At 50.8% G+C, this 26,042-nt stretch overlaps 3 protein-coding genes across 5 annotated transcripts in view; 2 read left to right on the plus strand and 1 right to left on the minus strand.

Moving 5' to 3' along the window:
- The first annotated feature begins 554 nt into the window (after positions 1–554).
- Positions 555–7,809, plus strand: SNRPB (small nuclear ribonucleoprotein polypeptides B and B1). The gene is made up of 7 exons (XM_075917732.2): positions 555–719; positions 1,684–1,835; positions 3,419–3,530; positions 3,787–3,939; positions 6,699–6,837; positions 7,196–7,321; positions 7,615–7,809. The coding sequence occupies exons 1-7, from the start codon at positions 717–719 to the stop codon at positions 7,650–7,652; spliced, it is 723 nt and encodes a 240-aa protein (XP_075773847.1). The 5' UTR covers positions 555–716; the 3' UTR covers positions 7,653–7,809.
- Positions 7,810–14,968: 7,159 nt separating this feature from the next.
- On the minus strand, positions 14,969–25,822 carry DDX27 (DEAD-box helicase 27). Of its 3 annotated transcripts, XM_075917730.2 has the most exons (21): positions 25,671–25,822; positions 25,479–25,598; positions 23,579–23,638; positions 22,835–22,994; positions 21,504–21,553; positions 21,243–21,329; positions 20,725–20,830; positions 20,465–20,638; positions 19,915–20,065; positions 19,661–19,760; positions 19,392–19,533; positions 19,093–19,246; positions 18,906–18,987; positions 18,652–18,829; positions 18,428–18,534; positions 17,993–18,095; positions 17,738–17,832; positions 17,531–17,654; positions 16,949–17,033; positions 16,384–16,458; positions 14,969–15,295 (listed from the first exon to the last, which is right to left on the minus strand). In XM_075917730.2, the coding sequence occupies exons 1-21, from the start codon at positions 25,758–25,760 to the stop codon at positions 15,280–15,282; spliced, it is 2,259 nt and encodes a 752-aa protein (XP_075773845.1). In that variant the 5' UTR covers positions 25,761–25,822; the 3' UTR covers positions 14,969–15,279. The 3 variants fall into 3 exon arrangements, with proteins under 3 accessions (XP_075773845.1, XP_075773846.1, XP_075773844.1); XM_075917731.2 differs by lacking the exon at positions 25,479–25,598 and having other exon boundaries at positions 25,671–25,775; XM_075917729.2 differs by having other exon boundaries at positions 25,479–25,775.
- ZNFX1 (zinc finger NFX1-type containing 1) overlaps positions 25,788–26,042 on the plus strand; it is a 49,804-nt gene continuing 49,549 nt past the window's right edge. Inside the window, exon 1 of the mRNA XM_075917720.2 lies at positions 25,788–25,935. The gene's annotated coding sequence lies outside the window, so the exon portion shown is untranslated. The remainder of the gene's footprint in view (positions 25,936–26,042) is intronic.

The raw sequence follows: 26,042 nt of genomic DNA on the forward strand, positions 1-26,042 counted from the left end.
GAGGCGGGGCTCTGGATGGGGGGAGCAGGAGAAGGCGGGGCTCTGGATGGGGGGGTGGGAGGGGAGGCGGGGCTCTGGATGGGGAGGTGGGAGGGAAGGTGGGACACTGGATGGGGGGAGCAGGAGAAGGCGGGGCTCTGGATGGGGGGGTGGGAGGGGAGGCGGGGCTCTGGATGGGGAGGTGGGAGGGAAGGTGGGACACTGGATGGGGGGAGCAGGAGAAGGCGGGGCTCTGGATGGGGGGGTGGGAGGGGAGGCGGGGCTCTGGATGGGGGGGGCAGGGTGAGGCGGGGCTCTGGATGGGGGGGTGGGAGGGGAGGCGGGGCTCTGGATGGGGGGAGCAGGAGAAGGCGGGGCTCTGGTTGAGGGGAGGGGAGGTGGGACACTGGATGGGGGGAGCAGGATGAGGCGGGGCTCTGGATGGGGGGGGTGGGAAGGGAGGCGGGGCTCTGGACGGAGCAGGAAAAGCCCGTCGAGGTCCCGCGCCTCGCAACGCCGCCTCCGCGAAGCGGAACCTTTTGTGGCGGGTTCAAGCGGGGCGGTAGCGCAGGAGGCGCTTCCGGTTGGCGGGCGGACGGCAGGAATGACCCGGAAGTGTGGCGGGGTCCAGTGATCCCGACGGACAGTTCCGGGTCAGGCGGCGTTTCCGGCGTGAGCAGGCGGTCGGCGAGGTTGCGGCGGGAAGGCGGTGGAGAGTTGTCGGAGCAGCTGCAACCATGGTGAGCGCCGGGCGTAGCCCGGGACCGAGTGTGACCTGGCGGGGGAGCCGGGTGTAACGGGGGGGGGGGAGGCCGGAACCCCGGTGTAACGGGTGGGGGCGGGGGAGGGAGGCCGGAACCCGGGTGTAACGGGGGGGGGGGGGAGGCCGGAACCCCGGTGTAACGGGGGGGGGAGGGGGAACGGGTGGGGGCGGGGGATCCGGGTGTAACGGGGGGGGGAGGCCGGGAGCCGGGTGTAACGGGGGGGGGAGGCCGGAACCCGGGTGTAACGGGGGGGAGGGAGGCCGGGAGGCGGGGCGGGGGAGCGGGGGGGGGAGGGAGGCCGGGAGCCGGGTGTAACGGGGTGGGGGCGGAGGATCCGGTTGTAACGGGGGGAGGGAGGCCGGAACCCGGGTGTAACGGGGCGGGGGCGGGGGATCCGGGTGTAACGGGGGGGGAGGGAGGCCGGGAGCCGGGTGTAACGGGGTGGGGGCGGAGGATCCGGTTGTAACGGGGGGAGGGAGGCCGGAACCCGGGTGTAACGGGGCGGGGGCGGGGGATCCGGGTGTAACGGGGGGGAGGGAGGCCGGGAGCTGGGTGTAACGCGGCGGGGGGTGGGGGAGGCTGGGACCTGAGTGCAACGGGGCGGGGGCGGAACGCAGAAGGGGAAGCTGGAGCTCGGCTGTAACGCGGCGGTGCGCGTGCGCAGAAGGAAAGGAGAGGCCCGCAGCTGGGAGTAATGGGGTGAGAGTAAGGGAAGGCTGGGACCTGGGCATAACGTGGCCCCCGAAGGAAAAACCGAGGCCTGGTGTAACTTGGTGTTGGGAGCAGGGAAAGGAGAGCCTGGCACCGTGTGTCACGCAGAGAAGGGAAGAAGCTGGGGGCAGGAGGTGGTGAGGAAGAAAAACTGAGGCCAGGGTGTAACGTGGGAAGGAGGAAGGAAGGACAGGCTGGGACCCAGATGTAACAATGACTTCTCTTGCAGACTGTGGGGAAGAGCAGCAAGATGCTGCAGCACATCGACTATCGCATGCGGTGCATCCTACAGGATGGACGTGTCTTCATTGGCACTTTTAAGGCCTTTGACAAGCACATGAACCTCATCCTGTGTGATTGTGATGAGTTCCGCAAGATCAAGTGAGTGGGTTTGTCAGGATGTGGGAAGGGGAGAGATTTAGTCACGAGTGACTATTTTGTGCCTTTTCACTTAAGGTGAAGTGTTCTCATAACACAAAATTTAGGGGTCTCCAAATGAAATTAATAGGCAGCAGGTTTAAAACAAAAGTATTTCTTCACATAACACAATCTGTGGACTGCTGTGTCAGATGATATTGTGAAGGTCAAGAAAGTAATAGTGCTAAAAAACTAGATATGTTCATGTTCATCAGTGGCTATTAGGCAGGATTGGTAGGGGTGGTATCCTTAACCCCTGTTTGCCAGACACTGGGAATGATCTCTTGATTATCTGTTCTTTCTGGAGGACCTAGCACTGGTCACTATTGGCATGTAAGATGTCTGACCCAGTTTGGCCGTTCTTCTGTTCTTGGATGAGTAACAGAACAAAATGAGAGCAAGTGGAATTGAGTTCTAATGAAAGGCTGAATGAGCTAAGAACCTCTGTCTGTCAAGGATTAAGCAATAATTTGTAAATAATCTGAAAAGTATAACCTGCAATATGGAAGATGTACTATTAGGGTAGGTAATGGGGATATTAATTAGCTTCTCCTGACTGCTCCAAGGAAAAATAGCAAGTAGAATACATGGAAAAGCATACATTGAGCTATATATTGGTCAGGTGGGAGCCCCACGCTTAAAATATATGATGTTATTGTAGTGACCCTGTTTCTTTCTGGTGGCTTTTCCACAGAAGGGGGAAGGAATTTATTTTAGCTGTCATGGTGTGCTGCATATAATGGCTTGGTTATGATCCACAGCCTAAAAGTAGAAGCCTCTAACAATTGTATACGATGCATATCCTTATAGATTAGCTACTAGTGAAACAACCACTGTACTAATGTGCAGGGCTCGACAATTACGGCAATCTACTCGCCCATGGCGAGTAGATTTTAGCCCAGCACGGCACCGCAGCGCGACCAGCGATGTGCAACATGGTTTGCGCATGTGCAGCGTGCCAAACCGTGTGGCTGGCAAGCGGGGCTCGCTGCCGCTTGTCAAGCCCTGCCAATGTGGATTAGTACTAGCGGAGCATATGCTAGGGTACAGTCTTGGCCTGGCTCTGGAAAGTGGGACTGACTGGCTATTCCAATAGAGCTCTTCATCTCTGCTGTCTGAGTCACCTTCCTGCTTCATGACTTGATGTTTCTGTTCTACAAACTGGATGACCAGGTGGTTGTAGTGTTTGAGATGAAGATTGTACTGTACCTCTGATTCCTGCAATTCCAGTAGAGGAGTCAGGATGCAGGGACTGCAATGTAAAGTGTTAATTTGAAAAACATGGATAATTTGGCTTGGTTGTTGTGGTGGCAGAATTCTAGTAATCTCTATGGATTTTGGGAGGCGCATTTTTCACGTTTTGTTCCCCGCGTCTGATTCAAGCAGGAAAAATGAGCCAGGGAGATAATTTTATGGACTCTGTACCCTCCCTGCGGAGCTTTGCTGTGCTCTTGCATAAGGGAGAGAGAAAAGCATCAGCTTTGAGGTAGTTGGATAAGGCATCTGTCACAGACTTGACACTTAATCTCTCTCTCTCTCTTTCTCAGACCCAAGAATTCAAAGCAGCCGGAGCGGGAAGAGAAACGAGTGTTGGGTCTGGTGTTGCTGCGAGGAGAGAACCTGGTGTCTATGACAGTTGAGGGACCACCTCCTAAAGATGTGAGGGCAGTGTGTGCAGAACGACAGACTAATCCAGTCTCCATTTCCAAAAGGGCTTAATTGGCTAGTCATTAGCTCCACTCTTTCCTGGCATTAACCAGTGCCAGGATTCAGGGAATTTCACTGTGCAGAGTCTTAACTTTGCAGCACCATGCACCCATTAGGAATGGAATACTGGGGTGGGGGTAACAGCCCTGGGTCTGAAGCATCTTGCTGTACTGAAATCACTGATTGCTTGTATTTCCTTCTGTTTCAGACTGGCATTGCCCGGGTGCCTCTAGCTGGAGCTGCAGGAGGACCTGGAGTTGGGAGGGCAGCCGGGAGAGGAGTACCAGCTGGTGCCCCCATGCCACAGGCACCAGCAGGATTAGCTGGTCCTGTCAGAGGAGTGGGAGGACCATCGCAACAGGTGAAATGCAATATTATAGCACAAGAAAGAACTTGACTCTTGATTACGGTAGCCTGGAGAAGTTTCTGTCTCTTAGCTCAGTGTGGTCAAGTGATTGTGCTAGGCAACAGGGATAAAAAAACGGACCTGTTCAGTTAAGGCTCTGGAACTAGCATATTGCATCATATACTCCTTCACACATCTATGGATCATTCACTGATAGGAAAGTGCATTTTCCTGCATAAAACCCCGTTAGTAGATCTGTACATTGAATTCCACCCCACAGTAGCATATCAGGGGTGTGCAGTTCTGCCTGGTAACAAGTGCTCATATGTGAAACAGAAAAAGGGTAAAAATCCTAAGGCATGAGATGGAAAGTTAAATCTTTCTTATTGTCCCAGTTACTATAGAAGCAACGCTTTGTGCAGCATTTCATAGAATCATAGAATACTAGGACTGGAAGGGATCTCGAGAGGTCATCGAGTCCAGTCCCCTGCCCTCATGGTAGAACCCAGTACTGTCTAGACCATCCCTGATAGACATTTATCTAACCTACTCTTAAATATCTCCAGAGATGGAGATGCCACAACCTCCCTGGGCAGTTTATTCCAGTGTTTAATCACTCTGACAGGAACTTTTTCCTAATGTCCAATCTAAACCTCCCTTGCTGCAGTTTAAGCCCATTGCTGCTGCTTCTATCCTCAGAGGCAAGGAAGAGCAATTTTTCTACCTCTTCCTTGTGACACCTTTTTAGATACCTGAAAACTCAATCTTCTCTTTTCCAAACTAAACAAGCCCAGTTCTTTCAGTCTTCCTTCATAGGTCATGTTCTCTAGACCTTTAATGATTTTTCTTGCCCTTTCTCTGGACCTTCTCCAATTTCTCCCATCTTTCTTGAAATGTGGTGCCCAGAACTGGACACAATACTCCCACTGAGGCCTAATCAGTGCAGAGTAGAGCGGAAGAATGACTACTCATGTCTTGCTCACAACACACCTATTAATGCATCCTAGAATCATGTTTGCTTTTTTTTTTTTTTTGCAACAGTATCACACTGCTGACTCATATTCAGCTTGTGGTCCACTATAACCCCTAGATCCCTTTCTGCCGTACTGCTTCCTAGACAGTCGCTTCCCATTCTGAATGTGTGAAACTGATTGTTCCTTCCTAAGTGGAGCACTTTGCATTTGTCCTTATTAAACTTCATCCTGTTTACGTGAGACCATTTCTCCAATTTGTCCAGATCATTTGGAACGATGACCCTATTCTCCAAAGCACTTGCAACCCCTCCCAGCTTGATATCATTTGCAAACTTAATAAGCGTTCTCTCTCTGCCGATATCTAAATCGTTGATGGAGATATTGAACAGAACCGGTCCCAAAACAAACCCCTGCGGAACCCCACTAGTTATACCTTTCCAGCAGGATTGTGAACTGTTAATAACTACTCTCTGAGAACGGTTATCCAGCCAGTTATGCACCCATCTTATAGTAGCCCCATCTAAGTTGTAGTTGCCTAGTTTATTGATAAGAATATCATGCGAGATAGTATCAAATGCCTTGCTAAAGTCTAGGTATACCATATCCACTGCTTCTCCCTTATCCACAAGACTTGTTATCCTATCAAAGAAATCTATCAGATTGGTTTGACATGATTTGTTATTTACAAATCCATGCTGGCTGTTCCCTATCATCTTATTATCTTCCAGGTGTTCGCAGATTTCCTTAATTACTTGCTCCATTATCTTTCCTGGCACAGAAGTTAAACTAACTGGTCTATAGTTTCCTGGGTTGTTCTTATTCCCCTTTTTATAGATGGGCACTAGATTTGCCCTTTTCCAGTCTTCTGGAATCTCTCCTGTCTTCCATGATTTTCCAAAAATGATAGCTAAAGGCTCAGATACTGCCTCTATCAGCTCCTTGAGTATTCTAGGATGCATTTCATCAGGCCCTGGTGACTTGCAGACATCTAACATTTCTAAGTGATTTTTAACTTGTTTGTTTTTTTATTTTATCTTCAAAACCTACCCCCTTCTTACTAGCATTCACTATGTTAGGCATTCCTTCATCAGACTTCTCGGTGAACACCGAAACAGTCATTAAGCATCTCTGCCATTTCCAAGTTTCCTGTTACTGTTTCTCTCTTCTCACTGAGCAATGGGCCTACCCTGTCCTTGGTCTTCCTCTTGCTTCTAATATATTCATAGAATGTCTTGTTTCCCTTTATGCTTGTAGCTAGTTTGAGCTCATTTTGTGCCTTTGCCTTTCTAATCTTGCCTCTGCATTCCTGTATTGTTTGCCTGTATTCATCATTTGTAATTTGTCCTAGCTTCCATTTTTTATATAACTCCTTTTTTATTTTTCGATCATACAAGATCTTCCGGTTAAGCCAAGGCGGTGTTTTTCCATATTTTCTCTTTCCTACGCAGCGGAATAGTTTGCTTTTGGGCCTTTAATAATGTCCCTTTGAAAAACTTTCAATTCTCTTCAGTTGTTTTTCTCCTCAGTCTTGCCTCCTGTTGGACCTTATCTACCAGCTCTCTGAGCTTACCAAAATCTGTCTTTCTGAAATCCATTGTATTAAATTTACTGTTCTCCCTTCTACCCTTCCTTAGAATTGTGAACTCTGATTTCATGATCACTTACACCCAAGCTGCCTTTCACTTTGAAATTCTCAACCAGTTCCTCCCTATTTGTTAAAATCAAATCTAGAACAGCTCCCCCGCCCCCAGTAGCTTTTTCAACCTTCTGAAATAAAGGTTGTGAGTTTTTTGTTTATAGGTGATGACCCCTCAGGGCCGTGGAACAGTCGCTGCTGCCGCTGCTGCCGCCACAGCTAGTATAGCAGGAGCTCCTACACAATACACACCGGGCCGTGGTGGACCTCCCCCTCCGATGGGCAGAGGAGCACCTCCTCCCGGTAAGGAACAGCTTTTCTCATGGTTTGGGATGAGAGAGAGCCCATAGGATGTGGCTGGATTGGTGATGAATCTTGACTGTATCTGAACCCAATGAAGAATTGGTATGAAGCAGGATTATTCTGAAATTCAGCCAGTAGCGTTAGGTGTGAGTTGTGGCTGCATTCAGCATGGAACTGTACCAAAGAATAAACAATGAACCTGCTGGAGACTTTTGTTTATTCCTCTCTGGATTGGGAGTGTGATCCTCAAAGTGTTGTGCTTCTACTAAGGCTAGTCTGTGGTAGAAGGCTCATCCCTACCTGAGGTGAAGCATATCTACAAGCAGTTCTGAGACTTGTTCTCTTCCTTTCCATGCAGGAATGATGGGACCACCTCCGGGCATGAGACCACCCATGGGTCCACCAATGGGAATGCCACCTGGCCGAGGTGCACCCATGGGAATGCCCCCCCCAGGGATGAGACCCCCTCCCCCAGGGATGAGAGGTGAGTGTGCCTTCTTGGCATGAGAGAAGACCAGTATCACCCTGCTGTAAGCAGCAGTGTGGGAATCAGTGTGTACACTTTAGTTAGTGTCTTGTGGAGCAGAACTGTTCCTCAGGACAGCTGTGAGTAACTGCCCTATAAATAGCATGGGTGTGCTGAGAAGGCCACTCGGCATTTTGAAGCAGTGAGCTGTACTGTTGCAGAGTAGCATTTCCGGCATGTGCCTTTGCTTCAGCTGCTTTGTTCTTCTTCCTTGGCTTTGCAACTGATGGCCTTTGTTTTTTCACTTCCAGGTCCCCCTCCCCCTGGTATGCGCCCACCACGACCCTAAGATGTTCTGTGCTGTTACTGTGGCTTGTGTGGAAACAGGTGTTAGGTGAATGGGCTCCGTTTTGCCCTCCTGAGCTGCCCAGGATTTATTATGTATATTTTTTTCTATTTACTGGCTGTACAATTTGCCCTTTTTAATAAAGATAGAAAAACCTCCACTGGGGATTTTTATTCCACCCACAGGTGTCTTGAGGCTCCAAGGCTCTATGGGGAAGTTGGAAAAGAACAGCATGCATTCCCTCCTTGCGTGAGTGAAGGCTTTGTACTGGCTTCTGCTCAATGCATACTGGGCTACTGCCTAGCCTGTACACCTGCTAAGGAATTAAAGGCTTTTTTTGGGCTGGGGACGGGACGGTCAATTTTCACCATGTTTGAGGTAGATGGTTATAGCTTTGCGGAACTACTTTGGGTTTAGGACTATCATTTATTGAAGGGTGCTTGTGGGGAAGGCATACGAGATGTGGAATCTGAATAAGCAAACTGCAGTGTGGGCTGGACAGAAAAATGCCCAAGGTTGTCTTAAGGCAATTTGGGACCCTCCTAGATGCAGTCTGACAGGAGGGATTTGCTGTGGTCACACTTAGAATGGTGGTGTCCAGGAGCAGCAGCAGGGTCAGCTAACTGGAGTTTTGCAGGAGAGTTTTCCAGCTGAAGGAATGACATGATCCTTGAAATGAGTCGATATGCTTGCTGCCTGATGGAAGCACATGTTGTGGTTTGTTTGAGGATCCATGTGCTTAGCCTAGTAGCCTCATTGAGGAGCTCTCAATCTTGCCTTGGATCCCAGCTCCCTTTAGCACACATTAATCATTAACCAGTGGGCAGGACTGCTCACGGAGAACAAGGGTTTAAAAAGCCAATTCCTAAGCAAGCAGTGGAGCTAGCTACCAGTTTTGCAAGGTAATGTGAAAGCTACATATACCTGAACAGTCTTTAAATTTACACCAATAACCACCAGTCACCTTTGGGCAGGTGACATAGGTGGGCATCTTGGGTTAAGATATTCATAGCCCACAGACATTACAGGCTCTGGCCCCCAAAGTGACTGAAATGGAGGAGCTAAGGGGAAGAGTTGAGACTTTCCTGGACACAAGATAGTCCCTCACCCCACGCCTGACAGCCTTTGTGCCATGAATGATGAAAGTCTTGGAGAAGGAGACCAGCAGAGTGGAAGGAAATGATCACGTAGTTAGAACCCTCCTTCTAGCTGTCATGGCTGTCTCCTCACACTGAAATACCTCTCTAGGGAAAGGAATACCACTTCTTAGACGGAGCTGGAAAATGTTAATGGGAAACTTAATCACTGGAAATATACATAGCTAGGTTTGTGCTGAGGGAGGTGAACCATTTGCAGTGTTAGGGGACAGCCACTGGTTGTAACACATTTAGGTATCAGTGACAAGGAAGCCAGATTTAAGGAGCTAAGTAAGATTAAGTCCAGGACCTCCATTATAGCATTTTCTGATATGCCACATACAAACAGACGTGCAAAGTGTCACTCCATGGATGAAATAATGGTGTAGGGAAGAGAGGTTTACAGAATCATGGAATTGGAAGGAACCTCAAGAGGCGTCAAGTCCAGACCCCTACGCTCATGGAATTTAAGCTCTGACTGGATGCTCCAACTGTGGAGGAGATGGGGGAGGTGAGGCAAGGAGCCAATCAGACATCAGTGTTTCCACATCACTTCAAAACATTCCATAGCATGCCTGATGCAAAAAGAGTGAGAAACACTACTACTGGAAGAGGGGCTCCACGTCAAACCAAAATAGACCAGATTGCTGGCAATTAAATTAAAGACCATAGATAAATTTTAAAGTAAGGGCTGGGGGAAAGATGAGAGTATGTGGTTTGACAGAAACATTGGGTAGGAGAGGATCTGTTAATGGGAATTCTCTGTTGTAATAGAGCTGAGACTGGAAGTTGACAAGCTAGAGGTAGGAACAGAAAAGGAAACAGTCAAATAAGAGTCCCTTTGAACTACATCACAATGACAGCTAAAAGTGACAAATTATGTGCTAGTCCATAGATGCAAGAAGTATAATTACAAAGAAGCTTAAGTGTGTGGTTTTCAGTGAGGATACTGAGGTAATAATTGCACGGTAAAAATATTCATAGTGTCAGAAGGATGCACTGGTGGGAGAGCGGCACTATAAGTGAAAGAGTGAGTTAAATGTACTGAAAATCAAACAGTACTATAGACTTTCCAGAGATAGAAATTAAATGCTTGACAATTTAGTACAGGTTGGACCTCCCATGTCTGTGACCCTCACGACCTGACCAGTCCCAAAGGAGGGAGTTTGCCAGACATGGGGAGGTCAGCCCCCCTGCTGATGGACTCAAGGCTCTCCCAGGGTCTGTCAGCAGATCGCCAGGCTCCGCGGCAGCTGCTTCCTGCCAGAGTTCTCTGATTCAGGAACATCTGTGGTCCTGTCAGACCTTGGATATTGGCGGACCAGAGAGGTTCAACCTGTACCACCCACTTGATGGTGATTGTGAAATGCTCAAGGAGATCAGAGAGGTTATAAAAATGGAAAACTCGATAATAATGCAGGATTTCAACAACCCCCATAATGACCGGGGGTACATGTTACCTCAAGACTAGATCCAGGGCTTAAAGATTCTAGACAATGTAAAAGGATGTTTCCTGGAATATCTAGTCTTGAGGCTCACAAAGGGAGAGACAATTTTTTATTTAGTCCTAAATTGAGCATAGGATCTGCTCTAAAGAGATGAATATAGCTGAACCCAGTTGGTAATAGCTACCAAAACATAATTAAATTTAGCACCCTTACAAGGGGGAGGGAGGAAATAAAGCCCCCACAGTAGCATTTAACTTTCACAAAAATGAGGCTAGTAAAAACAAAAAGGTAATCACAAAAGTGAAATATCTGCAAGCTGCATGGAAAGTTTTAAACACCTCATGAGAGGCTATAATTAGAAGTATATCCCCGATTGACACAAAAGTAAGAGGACCAAAAAAGTTCCACTCTGGCTACCCCAACTCTTAAAAAAGGCAGTGGCAAAAAGGCACCCTTTAAACATGGAAAGTTACAACCTATTGAGAAAACCAGTAGGAGGAACTCTGGCATGTCATGTGTGGGAAATATAATTAGACAGGCCAAGAAGGAATTTGCAGAGCAATTAACCAAAGACACAAAAACTAATAGCAAAAAAAAAGTACATCAGCAGCAGCAAGCCCGCTAAACAGGTATGGCCACTAGATGATGGACATGCTAGGAAAATAAGATCATTGCAGAACAGCTAAATGAAGTCTTGGCATCAATCTTCACTGCTGAGAATGTGAGGAAGAGTCCAATATTGGAGCCATTCTTTTTAGGTGACAAATCTGAAGACTCCCAGCTTGAGGACAAGAGGAGATGGTTTCAGAACTACCAGGCAAACTGACAAACTGTAATAAAGAAAAAACTACCAGTATGGTGACACTTCAAAGAGTAACAAATTCATTAGGGTATTCCAGCCTAAGTTCCCTGTAAGCTGCACACCTGGTTCCTGAGCTCTGCTCAGAAGTTCAAAACTTCTGTGCAGGCAGGGAGAGCTCAGCTGATTGGCATGGGGAGGAGCATCATCTTGCTAAGCAAGCAGCTAAATGGAGCTGCTCCATGCTAGAAATCTAGCAGATCATAGTAAAGAAAGAAGATAAGGAGAGACTTAATGGCTGGGGGAGGAGAATTTGGAGAGTTCCATCTGCATGAGGACAGAGAGGCAGGAACTCAGCACACTCAAGCCTCTTGGGAAGAGGGAGATAAAGGGCTGACTGCATGGGATGGGGGGGGATGCTGATATCTGTGCAGTGAGGAAGAGGCAGGGGGCAGTTTGTTTGGTGGGTCTGACTTACTGCAGTCCTCTGCCTGTCTGGGTTGGAAGAGGGGAGGGAGCAGGCTGCATGGGATGTGAGCCAGGAGGACATTTGCACAATTACATTTCAAACAAAGTTTATATATAGGTATTAATGGCTTAAGGCAAGAAAGATTCTTTAACAATTGTTGGAGTGTTGCAGATATCTAAAATGCTGATCTTAATGATTGTTTTAAATCCTGTGTTACTAATTAATACATGGTATATGATATTGCATTAAGGCCAGATCTTTGCTGTGTGGTAGAGTTCTGGCGGTTATGCTTCTGAAGTAGCAAGTACTAGGTGTGATGCTAGCTGTTTTGCAGGAGGAAGCCTTATTTGCAAGTTCTTTGAAACATGCATCTGTCTACAACCCCTGAAGCCAGGGGTTAATTTATTCTGGGGCTTCTACTCATGAGTTCTGTTAGTTTCTAAAGTGCTGCAGGATCATTTGTTGTTTTAAGAATTTTACAGTTACTCCTCTGAGTCAGTGATACACATAAGGTGAAAGTTTCAAACCAGATTTTTTTTTAAAACAGCGTGGATCCTAAACATTCCCCAGATAAATTGTATAAGCCATAGTGAATGCCTTTTACTCTCCTTTCCAGTGCCAGTAAATATTGTACTAGTCATGGTCTCCTTGCAAATATTTCTAGTTTACACATAGATTTGTTTAGTATATTAAAGCTGAGCTGCGTGGATAATATGCATTTCGGTGCATTACTAGCTTGAGCTGTACATGTACCCCAAGGCTAGTGTTAATTTTTTTCTTTGATTTAATATTAAATATCATAAGCATTGTTCCGTGTTAACTATTCCTTGTCCACACACACAACCTCAATATTGGTGTTGCACATAAATTTCAACCCATCTGTAGTGAGGCAGCATGGCCTCCTGGGGACCCAGAAGAGAAAGTGCCCCTAAAAACCCCTTGGTGGGTGGTGCCAGAGTACCCCAGCCCTGCCAACAGTAAGCAGAAGGGCAGGACCAGAAGTATAGGAGAGGGAGCGCCTAGCTCAGCTGGAGCCAAGCAGAGAGGAGGCTTGGCCACAGCTCCAGAGCGAGAACCTCGCTCCGCAGCCTTCAGCAAGATGACTGGGCTGGGCCATCGGGACCACTGCTGTGCCCTAAGGACTACTCCAGGCTCCTGGGACCACGGGAGGCTGCACAGACCCCTGCTGAGGCCTATCCTGAGGCCCCAGAAGAATGGGCTGGGCCCCCATGACCTCTGCTTGAGCCAGCCCAGGAGGAACCTATGGATACCCCACTAGCTCCTTTGACCACCGCAGAGCATGCTGACCAGACCTGGAGCCAGATAGGACCCCAGGGGGAGCTGACCCAGTTTCAGCTGAGGACATGGAGGTCAGCTGGGCTGCATGTTGTGTTCTGGATCCCAGCTAGCCCACTGACCAACTCAGCGTGTGATAGTGGAGATCCCTGCTGACGCAGAGGTGGCTGGTTAGGGCCCTGGGCTGGGACATAGCGGAGCAGGTGGCCCTGAGTCCCTCCTGAAGGAAGAAACCACCTGTGCCTGTCAGCTCTCTTCCAGCAAGAGGCTCTGACCCCTGGCTCAGCCTGCAGCCAGGCCTGCACCCTTGACCTCTTTGGCTTGCTTACTATTTGCCCCACCTGATCCCAGCCCTGCCCTGAACCAGGGCCCGGGGCTACAAAGTGTTTGTTTGCACTGCCCTGACTCTGCGAAGGGGCTCTGGGACTAAGTGTGGGGAGACAGCGAGGCCGCCCTCAGCCTGAGACCATTACACCACCCAAGAATAGAAACGGGTAGAGAACACTGACTGCAGCACTAGCTTCTGGGAATTAAAACTCACTTCCTCAGATGCTGAAGAGAAAAAGATGGGGGGGCAGGAGAGAGGACATAGGTGGGAGTGTGATGCTGCTAATTAGCCATGTTCATTCTGATTTAATCCCCAATAGTGATGAGAAGAAATTAGTAGTCCTGTAGCACCTCACAGACTAGCACATTTTATGAGTGTATTTTGTGAGTTTTCATGGGCAAAACTAGGGATAATTAATCTTAATTTAACTAATCGACTAGTCAGTAGGATTTGTATAAATCCGCTGTACACACACTCCTTAAACTGTGCTGTTCTGGCTGTCCCATCTCAAACAAGATATTAGAAATGGAAAAGGTATAGAAAGAGGCAACTAAAATGATTAAGCACGTGGAACAGCTTCCACAAGAGAGAGAGAGAGACTCATAGACTTTAAGGTCAGAAGGGACCATTATGATCATCTAGTCCGACCCCCTGCACAGTGCAGACCACAGAATCTCACCCACCCCTCCCAGAATAATCCTCTCACCTAGATCTCAGATATTGAAGCCTTCAAATACTTTGAAGACCCCAAGATGCAGAGAATCCTCCAGCTGTGATCCGTACAGGCAGGAACTGTTCAGCTTGGATATGGGCCACAAGAGGGCGAGAGAATGTGATCAAGCTCTACAAACATTAATGGAGTAGAGCAGTGGTCCCCCACATGGTGCCCGCCAGGGCATTTATGTGCACCTGCCAAATGATCTGGGCCAGCCCGGCTGCACAGCACGTGTGCCGTGTTGGCCCCAGGTGTGCAGCGCATGGGCGGCCCCTACCCTGGGCACACGGCACGTGTGGTGCCGGCCCCAGGCGCACAGGCAGCCCCCGCCCTGGTCGCGCTGCGCATGCGCAGCGCCGTGTGTGCAGCCCCACCCCTGGGTGCCCAGCAGCCCCAAAAGGTTGGGGACTACTGGCGTAGAGCCAGTGAATAAGGAAGTATTATTTTCTCCTCCATATAACACAAGAACCAGAGTTCACCCAATGAAATTTAGAAGTAGCAGGTTTAAACAAAAGGAAACACTTGACTTCCACAGGTTAGCTGTGTGTTGTGTAGTTTCCAGGAAGTGTTGCAAAGACCAAAAGTATAACTGGGTTCAAAAATAATGAGGTAAGTTCCCAAGGAGTAAGTATACGAATGGCTATTCAGCCAACATGGTCAGAAATGCAATGCCATGCTACAGTACCTCAGCCTCTAAATGCCAAAAACCGGGATTGGCTAAGTGGGGATGGATCCCTCAATCTTCCTGTTCTGATCATTCCCTCTGAAGCTCCTGGGATGGGCCACTGTCAGAAGACAAGATACTAGGCTGGGTGGACCACTGGTCTGATCAAACGGATAGCTTCTCTTACGTTAACAGCCATTTCACCAACTCTCCCAGAACAACGAATTCTATCTAGTATTTACTATTTAGAGCTTTTCGTCACAATTTCTTCAGCCTTAGGCAGCTACTGCTGGTTGGGTTATACATGGCTTAGTTTTTAAACTTCAGAGGAACATTTTGTGTCTGCTGTAAGATATTCCAAGAGCTGGCCCTGAATTATGAAGTCAGCGAAATACAATTATGCCAATACAAGGGCCCTGTCTACATCTCACTGTTGACAACTAAAAATGGGCCTACAAGCTTACTAATACCACCTGTCCTTTTATTAAAAGCTGGGTAAGTCTATAATGGAAAGTACAGATGGAAGAGTCAATCCAAAAGTATGAAGAAGTCAAATCCTGCAATACAACTGCAGAAAACACGGCTTTTCCTTTAGGCGCTAATTCAGTAGGTGCTGGTGCATGTACAGAGTCCAAGAATTAAACACATTAGAAATTCATGTCACTTAACAGGCTACATTATTCTAGCAAATATAAAAATGAAAGTTCTTCTGGAAGATGCAGAGAGCCTCTTACAGTTACACTTTCCAGGGAATCCCTCTGGCAAACAGCTGCTGTCACTTCCTCTTATACCTGTAAAAAGATAATATTGGAAGTTGCATCCACCCCAAATGCCTGCACCAATGATAAAAAGGACAGGAAAGGTGTAAATAAGTCCCCAAGCAAAGGCAATGCTGGCCTCTTCAGAAACAGTCCACAAGTGTGCCAATAAAATACAGCTTTCCATGTGTGTTCCAGACTTGAAGCTGACAACTGACTTTTGTATCCAACTTAGCACTGTGGGTACTTGTCTGCCATCGTCCTTGAAGGAGAAAAATGGGACAGACCAGGCCAAGAGAAAAATGGTAAAGATAACCGCAGTAAGATAACCTAAAACAAAAAGCCCACAAAGCTAAGCCTCAGGTCTCACACCAGGCCTGTGCTAACAATGGTCAAGACTTTTCTAATGCTAAGCTGTGAGTAAGAGGCAGGCTCCTGTGCATGGAACTTGCCATGAACTAGGGATGTTAAAGTGTGTTCATTCAAGTAAATGTATAACTGCTGAAAAATTGTTGTGTATAGTTGTTCCCCATAGCCAGCTTTTAAGTCTGCTCCCCACACGTGCCAGCTTGCACCTCTCAACTCTCACACCCCCACATCAAGAGGGTGGCAACCAGACATGTCAGGAATAATGTGCAATTTGTACCTGTATCTAAAGTTGTATCTTAGAATGGGCTGTCTTTGGCTGGCCTAGGGGCAGTGGGACAGCCCTCTGACGGGATGGTCCATTGTCAGGAAGTACATTTGCATGCCGTGGTGTCCAACATGCTAGCCACACGTGGCTGGTTGAGTGGGGCTAGTTCGCTATAGCAGTAGCCACTATAGTGGTTACTGCTTTGGAACTGGTTGGACACCATGGGCATAGTGGTTTGGTAGAATCGACTGGCAACTATTACTGTACTTTGACAATACATCTAGCCTGGTGCCTTCGATCCTTATCTGTGTGGTCTTTGGGGGCTCTTTTGGAGTCTGCTGTGCTGACTACTTGCACAAAGTTAACACAGCACACAGAGGAGCACAGACACGTGCAGCTGAATGGTTATCATCGTTGGACAGAGCAAAAGACCAGTCAGGACACCAGAACAGTGATGTCTGACTACTACAGTAACAAGGCCATTTACCTGGACCTGGATTTGAAGTTCCCTCCTTTCCTGTGCTGGGCTATGCCCAAACGCTTCCGCTCTTCAAAGGACGGGCTGCATGGGAAAGAGTTCAGTGAGACAGCCATGCACCCTGAAACGGGATGCTATATACTTCACCGCTTGGTTCATGTGTTTGTTGTCCATGGAGATTGGTTTTACCTGCCCTGATGAAGCACTTCTCTGGTGCTGACTGGGTGCATATTCTGAACTCAGAAAAGTATTCCTTGGCTCACTCATTGCACTGCCAATCCAAGAGAAGTGCTTTCCCACTCACTCACCTCATCTCATCCTGCCCCCAACACCTGAAGTGGCCCATTGGCAGCAGTACCTCTGATCAGTGACAGAGGCGCACACCCGCTGCTCTCCCCACAAGAATGACTCCGGTGTAACTCCCACACTGCTGCCCTTCAAAGCAGCATGATGAAGTCTGAGCTCTAATCTACTGTCTGCAAAGGGTATCACTGGCAAAGATTTCCACGGATGTGCAGGGGTAGAACGCCTCCCCCACAGCTTATGCAAAACCGGTGACGTTGAGCCAAGTTACCCAGCACGATACTGTTTTAGGGCCTTCCTGCTTGTGTTAGTGAGCTCCTCGTCAAAGACAGATGACCGCTTCTTCCATTTGGGGCCTGGGAGAGCAAGAAACAGAGCCAATGATTAGCAAGGCTTAACATACAGAAGCAGGGTTCTTGCTATGGTCACAAGGTCCACAACATTATTTGCATTACTTTAATAATACCTGGGAACTCAAGTCACAGACCAGTGCCCCATCATCTTAGGTGCTGTTCAAATGCAGAACAAAAAGACTAGCCTCAGCCCTGCCAGAGATGGGTTTGGGCACTGGCAACAAATTTTACTGCTTGGCAATGGCTTCTCCCCTCACTGCCTGCAGTCTCCTCTATTCCAAACTCCCTGCTCATTTTCTATCAATCAGAGCTGTTGTAGCGTAACACCAGTGTAACCCGCATTACAATGCATGCTAGCAGCAAACCCTCCTGCACTGAGCATATCTTAGCTTGGTGGTGCTGCTTGTGAGAGCTATCCAGGAGCAGCCACGTTGCCACTGGAAAATGAGTTAAAGCATTTGCCGAGCTGCTTTCATGGAGAACAGGCGCTCTCCTCCTACCTGCTGCTGAAGGAGGCTCGTCCTCTGGCACGGCTCGAGCTCGCTTGGCCCGGCGGTTCCTCTTTGCCACACGCTCTGCATACATCTGTGACTTCAGGATTTCAAACTGTGATCTCTCCTCTGGCTGGGAAAGACAGAAATCTAAGTTTGCAGTTCATATGCCCCTGTACAGGGGAACACACCAGCCACCCAGACCCCCTCACTCACTGTCATTTGGCCTTTTTTCTGAGTATCCTGCATAAATTTCTTCCTCTTCTTCTTTCCTCTCAAGGCCAAGTCAAATTCCTGAAGGGCTTTAGCCACTGGGGGGGGGGGGGGGGCAGAAGAGAGAGAGAGAGAGAGAGACAGGGCATGAAGGAATACAGAGGGTTCGAGAGGACAATTTCAGACCAATTCAGAAATGCATCATTTGAATAGGCCCATTGCTCCTCAACCCAACACCACCTTCTTCCAGGGACTCACATTTCTCTTTTTTCCTCTCCTCTCGGCTCTGGAACCAGCTCCGCTCAGGCCCCTCTTCCACCTTCTGTTCTCCTGCCTCCAGTCGCTTCTTTGCCATGCTGATCTGTGGGATGGGCCCAAGCAGACAGGGAGCTCACTGACTCAGTGGCCACTACCCAGCCTGGGGCCACTACCCAGCCTGGGCCCATCTCAGCCCTGCACTAGGTCACTGTCAGCATTTGTGCATAGAAGCCCCTGGAACACAGAGGTCAGAGTGCAAAGAGCCTCAGGAAGCCCTGCTCACCTTCACTAGTTGACTGGGGACACATTCCCACCACCAATGCCCTACCCTGTCCATCCTCCAGAGTAGCTAGCCCACGGGCAAGGGAGTGAGTTCCCCACATTTCAGTGCCCTGCCCAGTGCCGGTTGTAGGAGCAAGCTCTCGTTCCCTTCACCTGAGCCTCTGATTGCTGCATTTCTCGCTCTTCACGCTCTAGGCACAGCACCGCATACACATCTTTCTCCAGCTTCTCAATCTTCTCTCGGAATTTCAGGATGACATCTGCAAAGGCACCGAGCGAGGGCCAGAGAGACAGACAGGGTCCCTGTGAAAATTCTCTGGGGTTCAGCACCTCCTACCTCCATCCCCCACAGGACTCGTCTACAACCCTCTACTTACCCTGGGGGAGGATTCTGGCCTTCACTGGCATCTTGGCTGTCTTCACAATCTCCTTCAGCATCTTGCGCTCCTCCTCGCCCACCAGGGAGATTGAGCGGCCAACCCGACCAGCCCGCGCTGTGCGCCCCACCCGGTGCACATAGTGCTTGATGGTGTTTGGCATGGTGAAGTTGATCACCTTGAAGAGAGAGGCAGGGTTAGTAGGGAAGCAAGGCCAAAACCCAGCTCGAAGGTTCAGAGCCTCACACACTCACCGTTTTCACACCCTCAATGTCGAGTCCTCGGGCTGCAACATCTGTAGCTACCAGGACATCAATCTGCTCATCTTTAAAGCGCCTGAGCACAGAGAATACAAGCCTGTTATGCAAGCAGTGGGCTCCCTCTCCAATTCCCAGCAAAGCCATTCTCCTCCTGGCTTGGGGCTATCCACTATGCCAGTACCTGAGGGCCTCTAGACGCTGTGTCTGAGAGAGGTTCCCATGCAGCTCCCCCACCTGCAGACCCATCAACCCCAGCAGGATGTGCATGCGATGAGCCTGCTTCTTGGTCTGGGTGAAAAGCATCACATGGTCCGTGAAGGTCCGTGTCAGCAGAGCTAAAAGAAAGTCCCATCAGCGAGTAACCGAGGCAGCTCCAGGTGTTCCTACAAAGCTGCCCTGCAATAAAACACTGCTTCCAGCTTTCCCATGCCAGTTGCTAGGGTTCACTTCCCAACTGCTCCTCTCACTCCCACTACCCACCAGATACGATCGCCTCTCTGTCCCCTTCTCTGTTGGGACGGATCCGGATGAATTCCTGCCGCAGGAAAGGGGCTACATCTGTGTTGCTATTCACAAAAATCCGGACGGGATTCTTCAGGGAAACAGCAGCCAAATCTTTCACCTATCCAAATGATGAAACAAAAGCTTCACTCCACCCACTGAAAAAGGGAAGAGTGCCCAAACCCCCAATCCACCCTCCCGTCTGAACCGATCATGCCTCCTAACAAGCTGATTAGGCCCGTCCTTACCTCATCTGTCATAGTGGCAGAAAACAGCATGGTCTGACGGTGGTGGGAGCACAGCCGAATTATCTCCTTCATCTGTTCCTCAAAGTACTCGTCCAGCATCCTAGAAAGGAGAGAAACTGTAGCAGACACTGCTCTACCCATCAATCCTGCCTAGCTGCTGTTCTAAGAGAACAAGCACACTCTCCTCTCACAGCTATGAGCAAGCTAGAATCCAATGCCTCATTCTCCTCTGCCTACTCACCCACTCAGCTTACCTGTCTGCCTCATCCAAGATCAACACCTCAATGCTGCTCAGGTGGAAGGAGGGGCAGTTGTGGAGATGATCTATCAGGCGCCCAGGGGTGGCAATGAGAACGTCTGGCCCAGAGCGCAGAGCTGCCTCCTGAGTCTTCACATCCAAGCCCCCTGTGATAGCAGAAAAAAATCAGCAAGGACCATGAGATCATGGAGCAGGATGAGAGCCCCCTCCCCCCAGCCTGCATCCTCTGAAAGGGATCTTCACTTCACTGCCCCCCCAGTGAGTAGCTCAGATACCAGACCCGAAAGTGACCCCCTTGATAGCACAGCTGCTCTGTTCCCAGAGGCCATGGGAGAAGCATAGGACATTATTCCAGGTTAAAGCATTTCTGTGTATACACATTGGGAACAGATGCACAGCTGCTCTATAGCCTGACTGGCTCGAATCATGGGACTCCAGGTTCTCAATACTCCCATCCCTTCCAGTAAGGGGTTACCTTGAATAGTTTGGGAAGTGATGGTGTGGACCATGCGACCTGAACTCTAAGCCCCATGGCTCATACTCACCCACAGCAAGGCAGGCTGTGACACTGCTGAACTGGGCCAGCTGTTTGGTGACAGAATGCACCTGAATGCCTAACTCACGTGTTGGCACCAGAACCAACACCCGAGTCACTGGAGCCTGGCGAGGTTTGTAGATCAAGCGCTCCAGAACAGGTAGGGTGAATGCAGCTGTTTTACCTTAAGAACAAAGGGCATCTAGAATTATCTCATCCCCAAAATATGATGCTTCCCTGGAACATTTCAGCCCTCAACCAAGCTCTTACCTGTTCCAGTGGCAGCACAAGCACAAATATCCTTCCCCAGCAGACCCACAGGGATACAGGCCTTCTGGATTGGGGTTGGCTGCTTGAAGCCCAGCGCTGTGATTGCCTACCAAGGAAACAGAACAGTTAAGCATCAGATAGAAGAAAGGGAAAATCTCCATCAAGATGTGATCTGTGCAGTGAAAATCTCTTATTTTGCACTAGAAAAATACTGACTCTCCCAGGGCTAGTGCTTATGCCCAGGGCTCGCCAAACTGCAGTGAGCCCTGCTCACCAGCCGCGCTGTCCGCACGCAGATCGCCCGAACCCGGCTCTTCCGGGTTGCAATCTACTCGCCACAGGCGAGTAGATTGTATTATCTGTCGAGCCCTGCTTATGCCTATTCGCTACACATTCTGCTGCTACGTGAGACGGCAACTGGAGTAACTGGGAGCTTCCCCTAAAGCTGGCAGGAGAGGCTGTGATCTCCTGCCTCTTTCCTTGCAGTCTTTTCTGCAGTGACTGGAATAGTTCGATACCTTTAATAGTGGGCGAGAGAGGTTCATGTCCTGGAATGACAAATCATCATCATACTGAGAAGCATCTTCAAAAAATCTCTCTGTTTCCTGAAGGAAATAAAACCAAAAGGAAGAGCTGAAACAGTTTCCAGCACACACTGCACTTCTGGGCTCCAGCCTACACACTATCATTTGTGAAGTGGGCTGGGTTCTTTGAGATGGAATGCGCTTGATGGAAAAATGCTCAGTATTATTCTGCCCTCTTCTCCTGTGAACACTCACCATCTCTCCTCCTTTCTTTTGTCTCTTTCTCTCTTTCACCTTGAGGGTATCTGAAGGGAAAGAGAGATATACTAAGAATTTGGTATCAGTTAAGAGGAGCTTCAGCAAAGCCCCAATCAAGGCACATTTCCTGCACCCCAACATGCCTGCCAGGGTCTTACCCTGTATCTTCTCCCCTCCCCACATCAGTCCTTGATGGAAAGGTTTGTGAAACTGATTCCTAAGCAAACTGTGGAATCAGTTGCCAAGCCAGTCCCTTTACTCATGGAAAGAACATAAGAACAGCCATGCGGGGTCAGACCAACGGTCCACCCAGCCCAGTGTCCTGTCTGTGACAGTGGCCAATACCAGATGCCCCAGAGGGAGGGAACACAACAGGTAATCCTCATGTGATCCCTCCCGTTACCCACATCCAGACAGAGGCTACGGACACCATTCCTACCCATCCTGGCTAATAGCCATTGATGGACCTAACATCTATCAATTTATCTAGCTCTTTTTTGAACCCTGTTAAAGTCCTAACCTTCACCACATCCTTTGGCAAGGAGTTCCAGAAGTTGAATGTGCGCTGAGTGAAGAAAAACTTCCTTTGGTTTGTTTTAAACCTGTATTAATTTCATTTGGTGACCCCTAGTTCTTATATTGTGGGAATAAGTAAATCACTTTTCCTTATTCACTTTTTCCATGCCAGTCATGATTTATAGACCTCTAGCCTATCCCCCCTTAGTCTCCTCTTCTCTAAGCTTAAAAGTCCCAGTCTTTTTAATCTGACTTCATATGGGACCCATTCCAAACCCCTCATCATTTTTGTTGCCCTTTTCTGAACCTTTTCCAATGCCAATAGATCTTTTTTAGAGAAGAGGCGACCACATCTGTACGTGGTATTCAAGATGTGAGTGTACTGTGGTTTTACATAGTGGCAATAAGATATTTTCTGTCTTATTCTCGATCCCTTTTTTAATGACTCCTAACATTCTATTTGCTTTTTTGACTGCTGCTGAACACTGAGTGGATGTTTTCAGAGAACTATCGACAATGACTCCAAGATCTCATTCTTGAGTAATTGTAACCAAATTAGTCTCCATCAAAGGACACATCTCTGATGGAAAAACTGGCAACTGAAATTTCAATTAGACAAGAGCAAAGTCTGGAGGAACAACAGGTAGAGACCAGTAGGAAAGAGACGTAATGGCGATTCCTGCCCAATCCCCTTTCAACCTTCCCACCACACAATTTCTGGTGTCTGCTCTCTCATGAGATTCTCTTCTCCGCTCTCAGTGATCCCCTACTAAGGTCTTACTCCCAGCCCCTCCTCCACATCTTGCAATTACCTGCTTTGGTGAGGATACTCTCATCTGTTGAGGAATATTGGGACTCCACATCCTCCTCCTCCTCCTCTCCACTGCTTTCCTCACTTTCCTTCTCTTTGGCTTCATCCACTTCCGTCTCTGTGTCTTCTTCTTTCACTTTAGCATGTTTAGCTTCCCTTTCCTAACAGAAGACATGAGATCGATGGCCTGGGAAGCACTTCAGGAAGACCCCAGTCACCCTCTAAATCAGTGATAGGCAGCCTGCAGCCCACGGGTCATATTTGACCAACTGGGGGCTCTACCTGCGGCACTCAGATCTCCTGGCTGCCCCCTCCCCCATACTTCTCGTGCACCAGGGCACCGCACTTCCTGCTTCCTCCTCCTCACTCCCATACCTTTCAGAGCCTGCGAATCAGCTAACTCATGCTCCAGCCCCATTTCTCCCCTTTCCTCCCAGAGCTGTAACACCACATTGATTTGGGGGCTCTGGTGTGTGAGAAGCGCGTGGAGGAAGGGGGCAGACAGGGGGCCACATGGATGCTGTGGTCCACTGAGGTGAAGGAGGACCACTCATGCGGCCTACCCTCCATTTGTAGTTGCCCAACCCTGCTCTAAATAGGTTTTTCCAAAGGTTTCCTTGTGGAAAGGGGATGACAAACAGGGCAGAGTTCCCTTCTCCCCGCACAATGGAGGAGGTTCTTTTAAGGGCTGCAGGTGGCAGGAACTAAAAACTTTTGTCTACCAATCAGTGAACATCCCACTAACCTGAGTTCTTCTTTTTTTCCTCACTTTTTCAATCTTCTCGTCCAGTGTTGTTGCTGCTCTCTAGGCAGGACAAGACAGGCAGTTAAGGGGAATGTGAGTGCTACACAGTAGCGGCTCTGATACACAGCAATGGTAGCAAACAACCAAGGTAACAGGAAAACACGACCATCATCACCATTTACACGTGGGTCGGAAATTCTGAGAAAGTCCTTCACCTTCCATCCTAAGCTCTGGGGCAATACAAACAACTGGGTGTGGGAGCTGGGTGTTTGGGGCATATACTGATGCTTTCCATTCGGCTGAGTTCACTTGACCGCAGCCCGAGTGTGGTAAGTGACCAGGCTGGATTGGCAGGTGCACAGCACTCAGCCCCTGGCCAGGCTTGACGGGCAGCTGCACTGGAGGAGCCCACAGACTGGCCCAGTGAGGAGCTATCTGCTGCCTGCACGTGCCAGCCCTGGCCGGTGAGGTGAGGGGGCAACATGGGACAGAAGCGCTGGGGAGAAATGCCCCAGGCCTGGCGGGGATTCCCATGTGCTGCTGGGGAATGGCCCGGGCCTTGCTCTGGGCCTGACACCCCCCACTTCATCCGGATACCTCCCCGCCCCCCCCCGCTCATCCCATCCCCCCTCCATCCCAATACTTCCCCGCCCCCCCCGCTCATCCCGTCCCCCCCATCCCAATACCTCCCCGCCCCCCGCTCATCCCGTCCCCCCATCCCAATACCTCCCCGCCCCCCCGCTCATCCCGTCCCCCCATCCCAATACCTCCCCGCCCCCCCGCTCATCCCGTCCCCCCATCCCAATACCTCCCCGCCCCCCGCTCATCCCGTCCCCCCATCCCAATACCTCCCCGCTCATCCCGTCCCCCCCATCCCAATACCCCCCCGCTCATCCCGTCCCCCCCATCCCAATACCCCCCCGCTCATCCCGTCCCCCCATCCCAATACCCCCCCGCTCATCCCGTCCCCCCATCCCAATACCCCCCCGCTCATCCCGTCCCCCCATCCCAATACCCCCCGCTCATCCCGTCCCCCCATCCCAATACCCCCCCGCTCATCCCGTCCCCCCATCCCAATACCCCCCCCCGCTCATCCCGTCCCCCCATCCCAATACCCCCCCCGCTCATCCCGTCCCCCCATCCCAATACCCCCCCCCGCTCATCCCGTCCCCCCATCCCAATACCCCCCCGCTCATCCCGTCCCCCCATCCCAATACCCCCCCGCTCATCCCGTCCCCCCATCCCAATACCCCCCCCCGCTCATCCCGTCCCCCCATCCCAATACCCCCCCCCGCTCATCCCGTCCCCCCATCCCAATACCCCCCCGCTCATCCCGTCCCCCCATCCCAATACCCCCCCGCTCATCCCGTCCCCCCATCCCAATACCCCCCCGCTCATCCCGTCCCCCCATCCCAATACCCCCCCGCTCATCCCGTCCCCCCATCCCAATACCCCCCCCGCTCATCCCGCCCCCCCATCCCAATACCCCCCCGCTCATCCCGTCCCCCCATCCCAATACCCCCCCCGCTCATCCCGTCCCCCCATCCCAATACCCCCCCCCGCTCATCCCGTCCCCCCCATCCCAATACCCCCCCCCGCTCATCCCGTCCCCCCATCCCAATACCCCCCCGCTCATCCCGTCCCCCCATCCCAATACCCCCCCGCTCATCCCGTCCCCCCATCCCAATACCCCCCCCCGCTCATCCCGTCCCCCCATCCCAATACCCCCCCGCTCATCCCGTCCCCCCATCCCAATACCCCCCCGCTCATCCCGTCCCCCCATCCCAATACCCCCCCGCTCATCCCGCCCCCCCATCCCAATACCCCCCCGCTCATCCCGCCCCCCCATCCCAATACCCCCGCTCATCCCGCCCCCCCATCCCAATACCCCCCCCCGTACCTTGCCCCGCAGCTGGCGCAGCGCCTCGGCCCAGGCCCCGCTCTCCGCGCCCCGCTCGGCGAACACGAAGCCGGCGCTGAAGTCCCCCCCGCGGCGCTGCTGGCCCCGAGCCGGCGGCCCCTGCGGACGAGAAGCGCGTGAGGCGGGGCCGGGGGGCGGGGCCTGGGGGGAGGGGGACCGGCCCCCCCGCACCTCTTCGTCCGCCGAGTCCCCGGACTCGGGCTCCTCGGGCGCCGCGTCCCCCTCGCCCAGGGTGGGCACGAGCCCCAGCGCCGACAGCATGGCGCGCGCCGCCTCCTCCGCCGCGCGCCACAGGGCGCATGCGCACAGCACCGGCCGCCCACCACGGGCCTCGCCCCCGCCGGGCACGCGGCGCATGCGCACCGGACCAGCCGCCCCGGAACGGAAACCGAAAGCGCCGGGCGGAGCCGCTTCCCGGGCCCGGCAGCGCCGGCGGGTGAGACGCGGCCCCGGGCAGCGCTCGGGGGGGGCCGGGGGGGGCTGGAGGAAAGGGGTTCAGGTGGGGGGGCAGGAGGGGCTGGAGGAAAGGGGTTCAGGTGGGGG

The sequence above is a fragment of the Pelodiscus sinensis genome, chromosome 17, assembly GCF_052426305.1.
Source record: "Pelodiscus sinensis isolate ZL-2025 chromosome 17, ASM5242630v1, whole genome shotgun sequence".
Taxonomy (NCBI): domain Eukaryota; kingdom Metazoa; phylum Chordata; order Testudines; family Trionychidae; genus Pelodiscus; species Pelodiscus sinensis.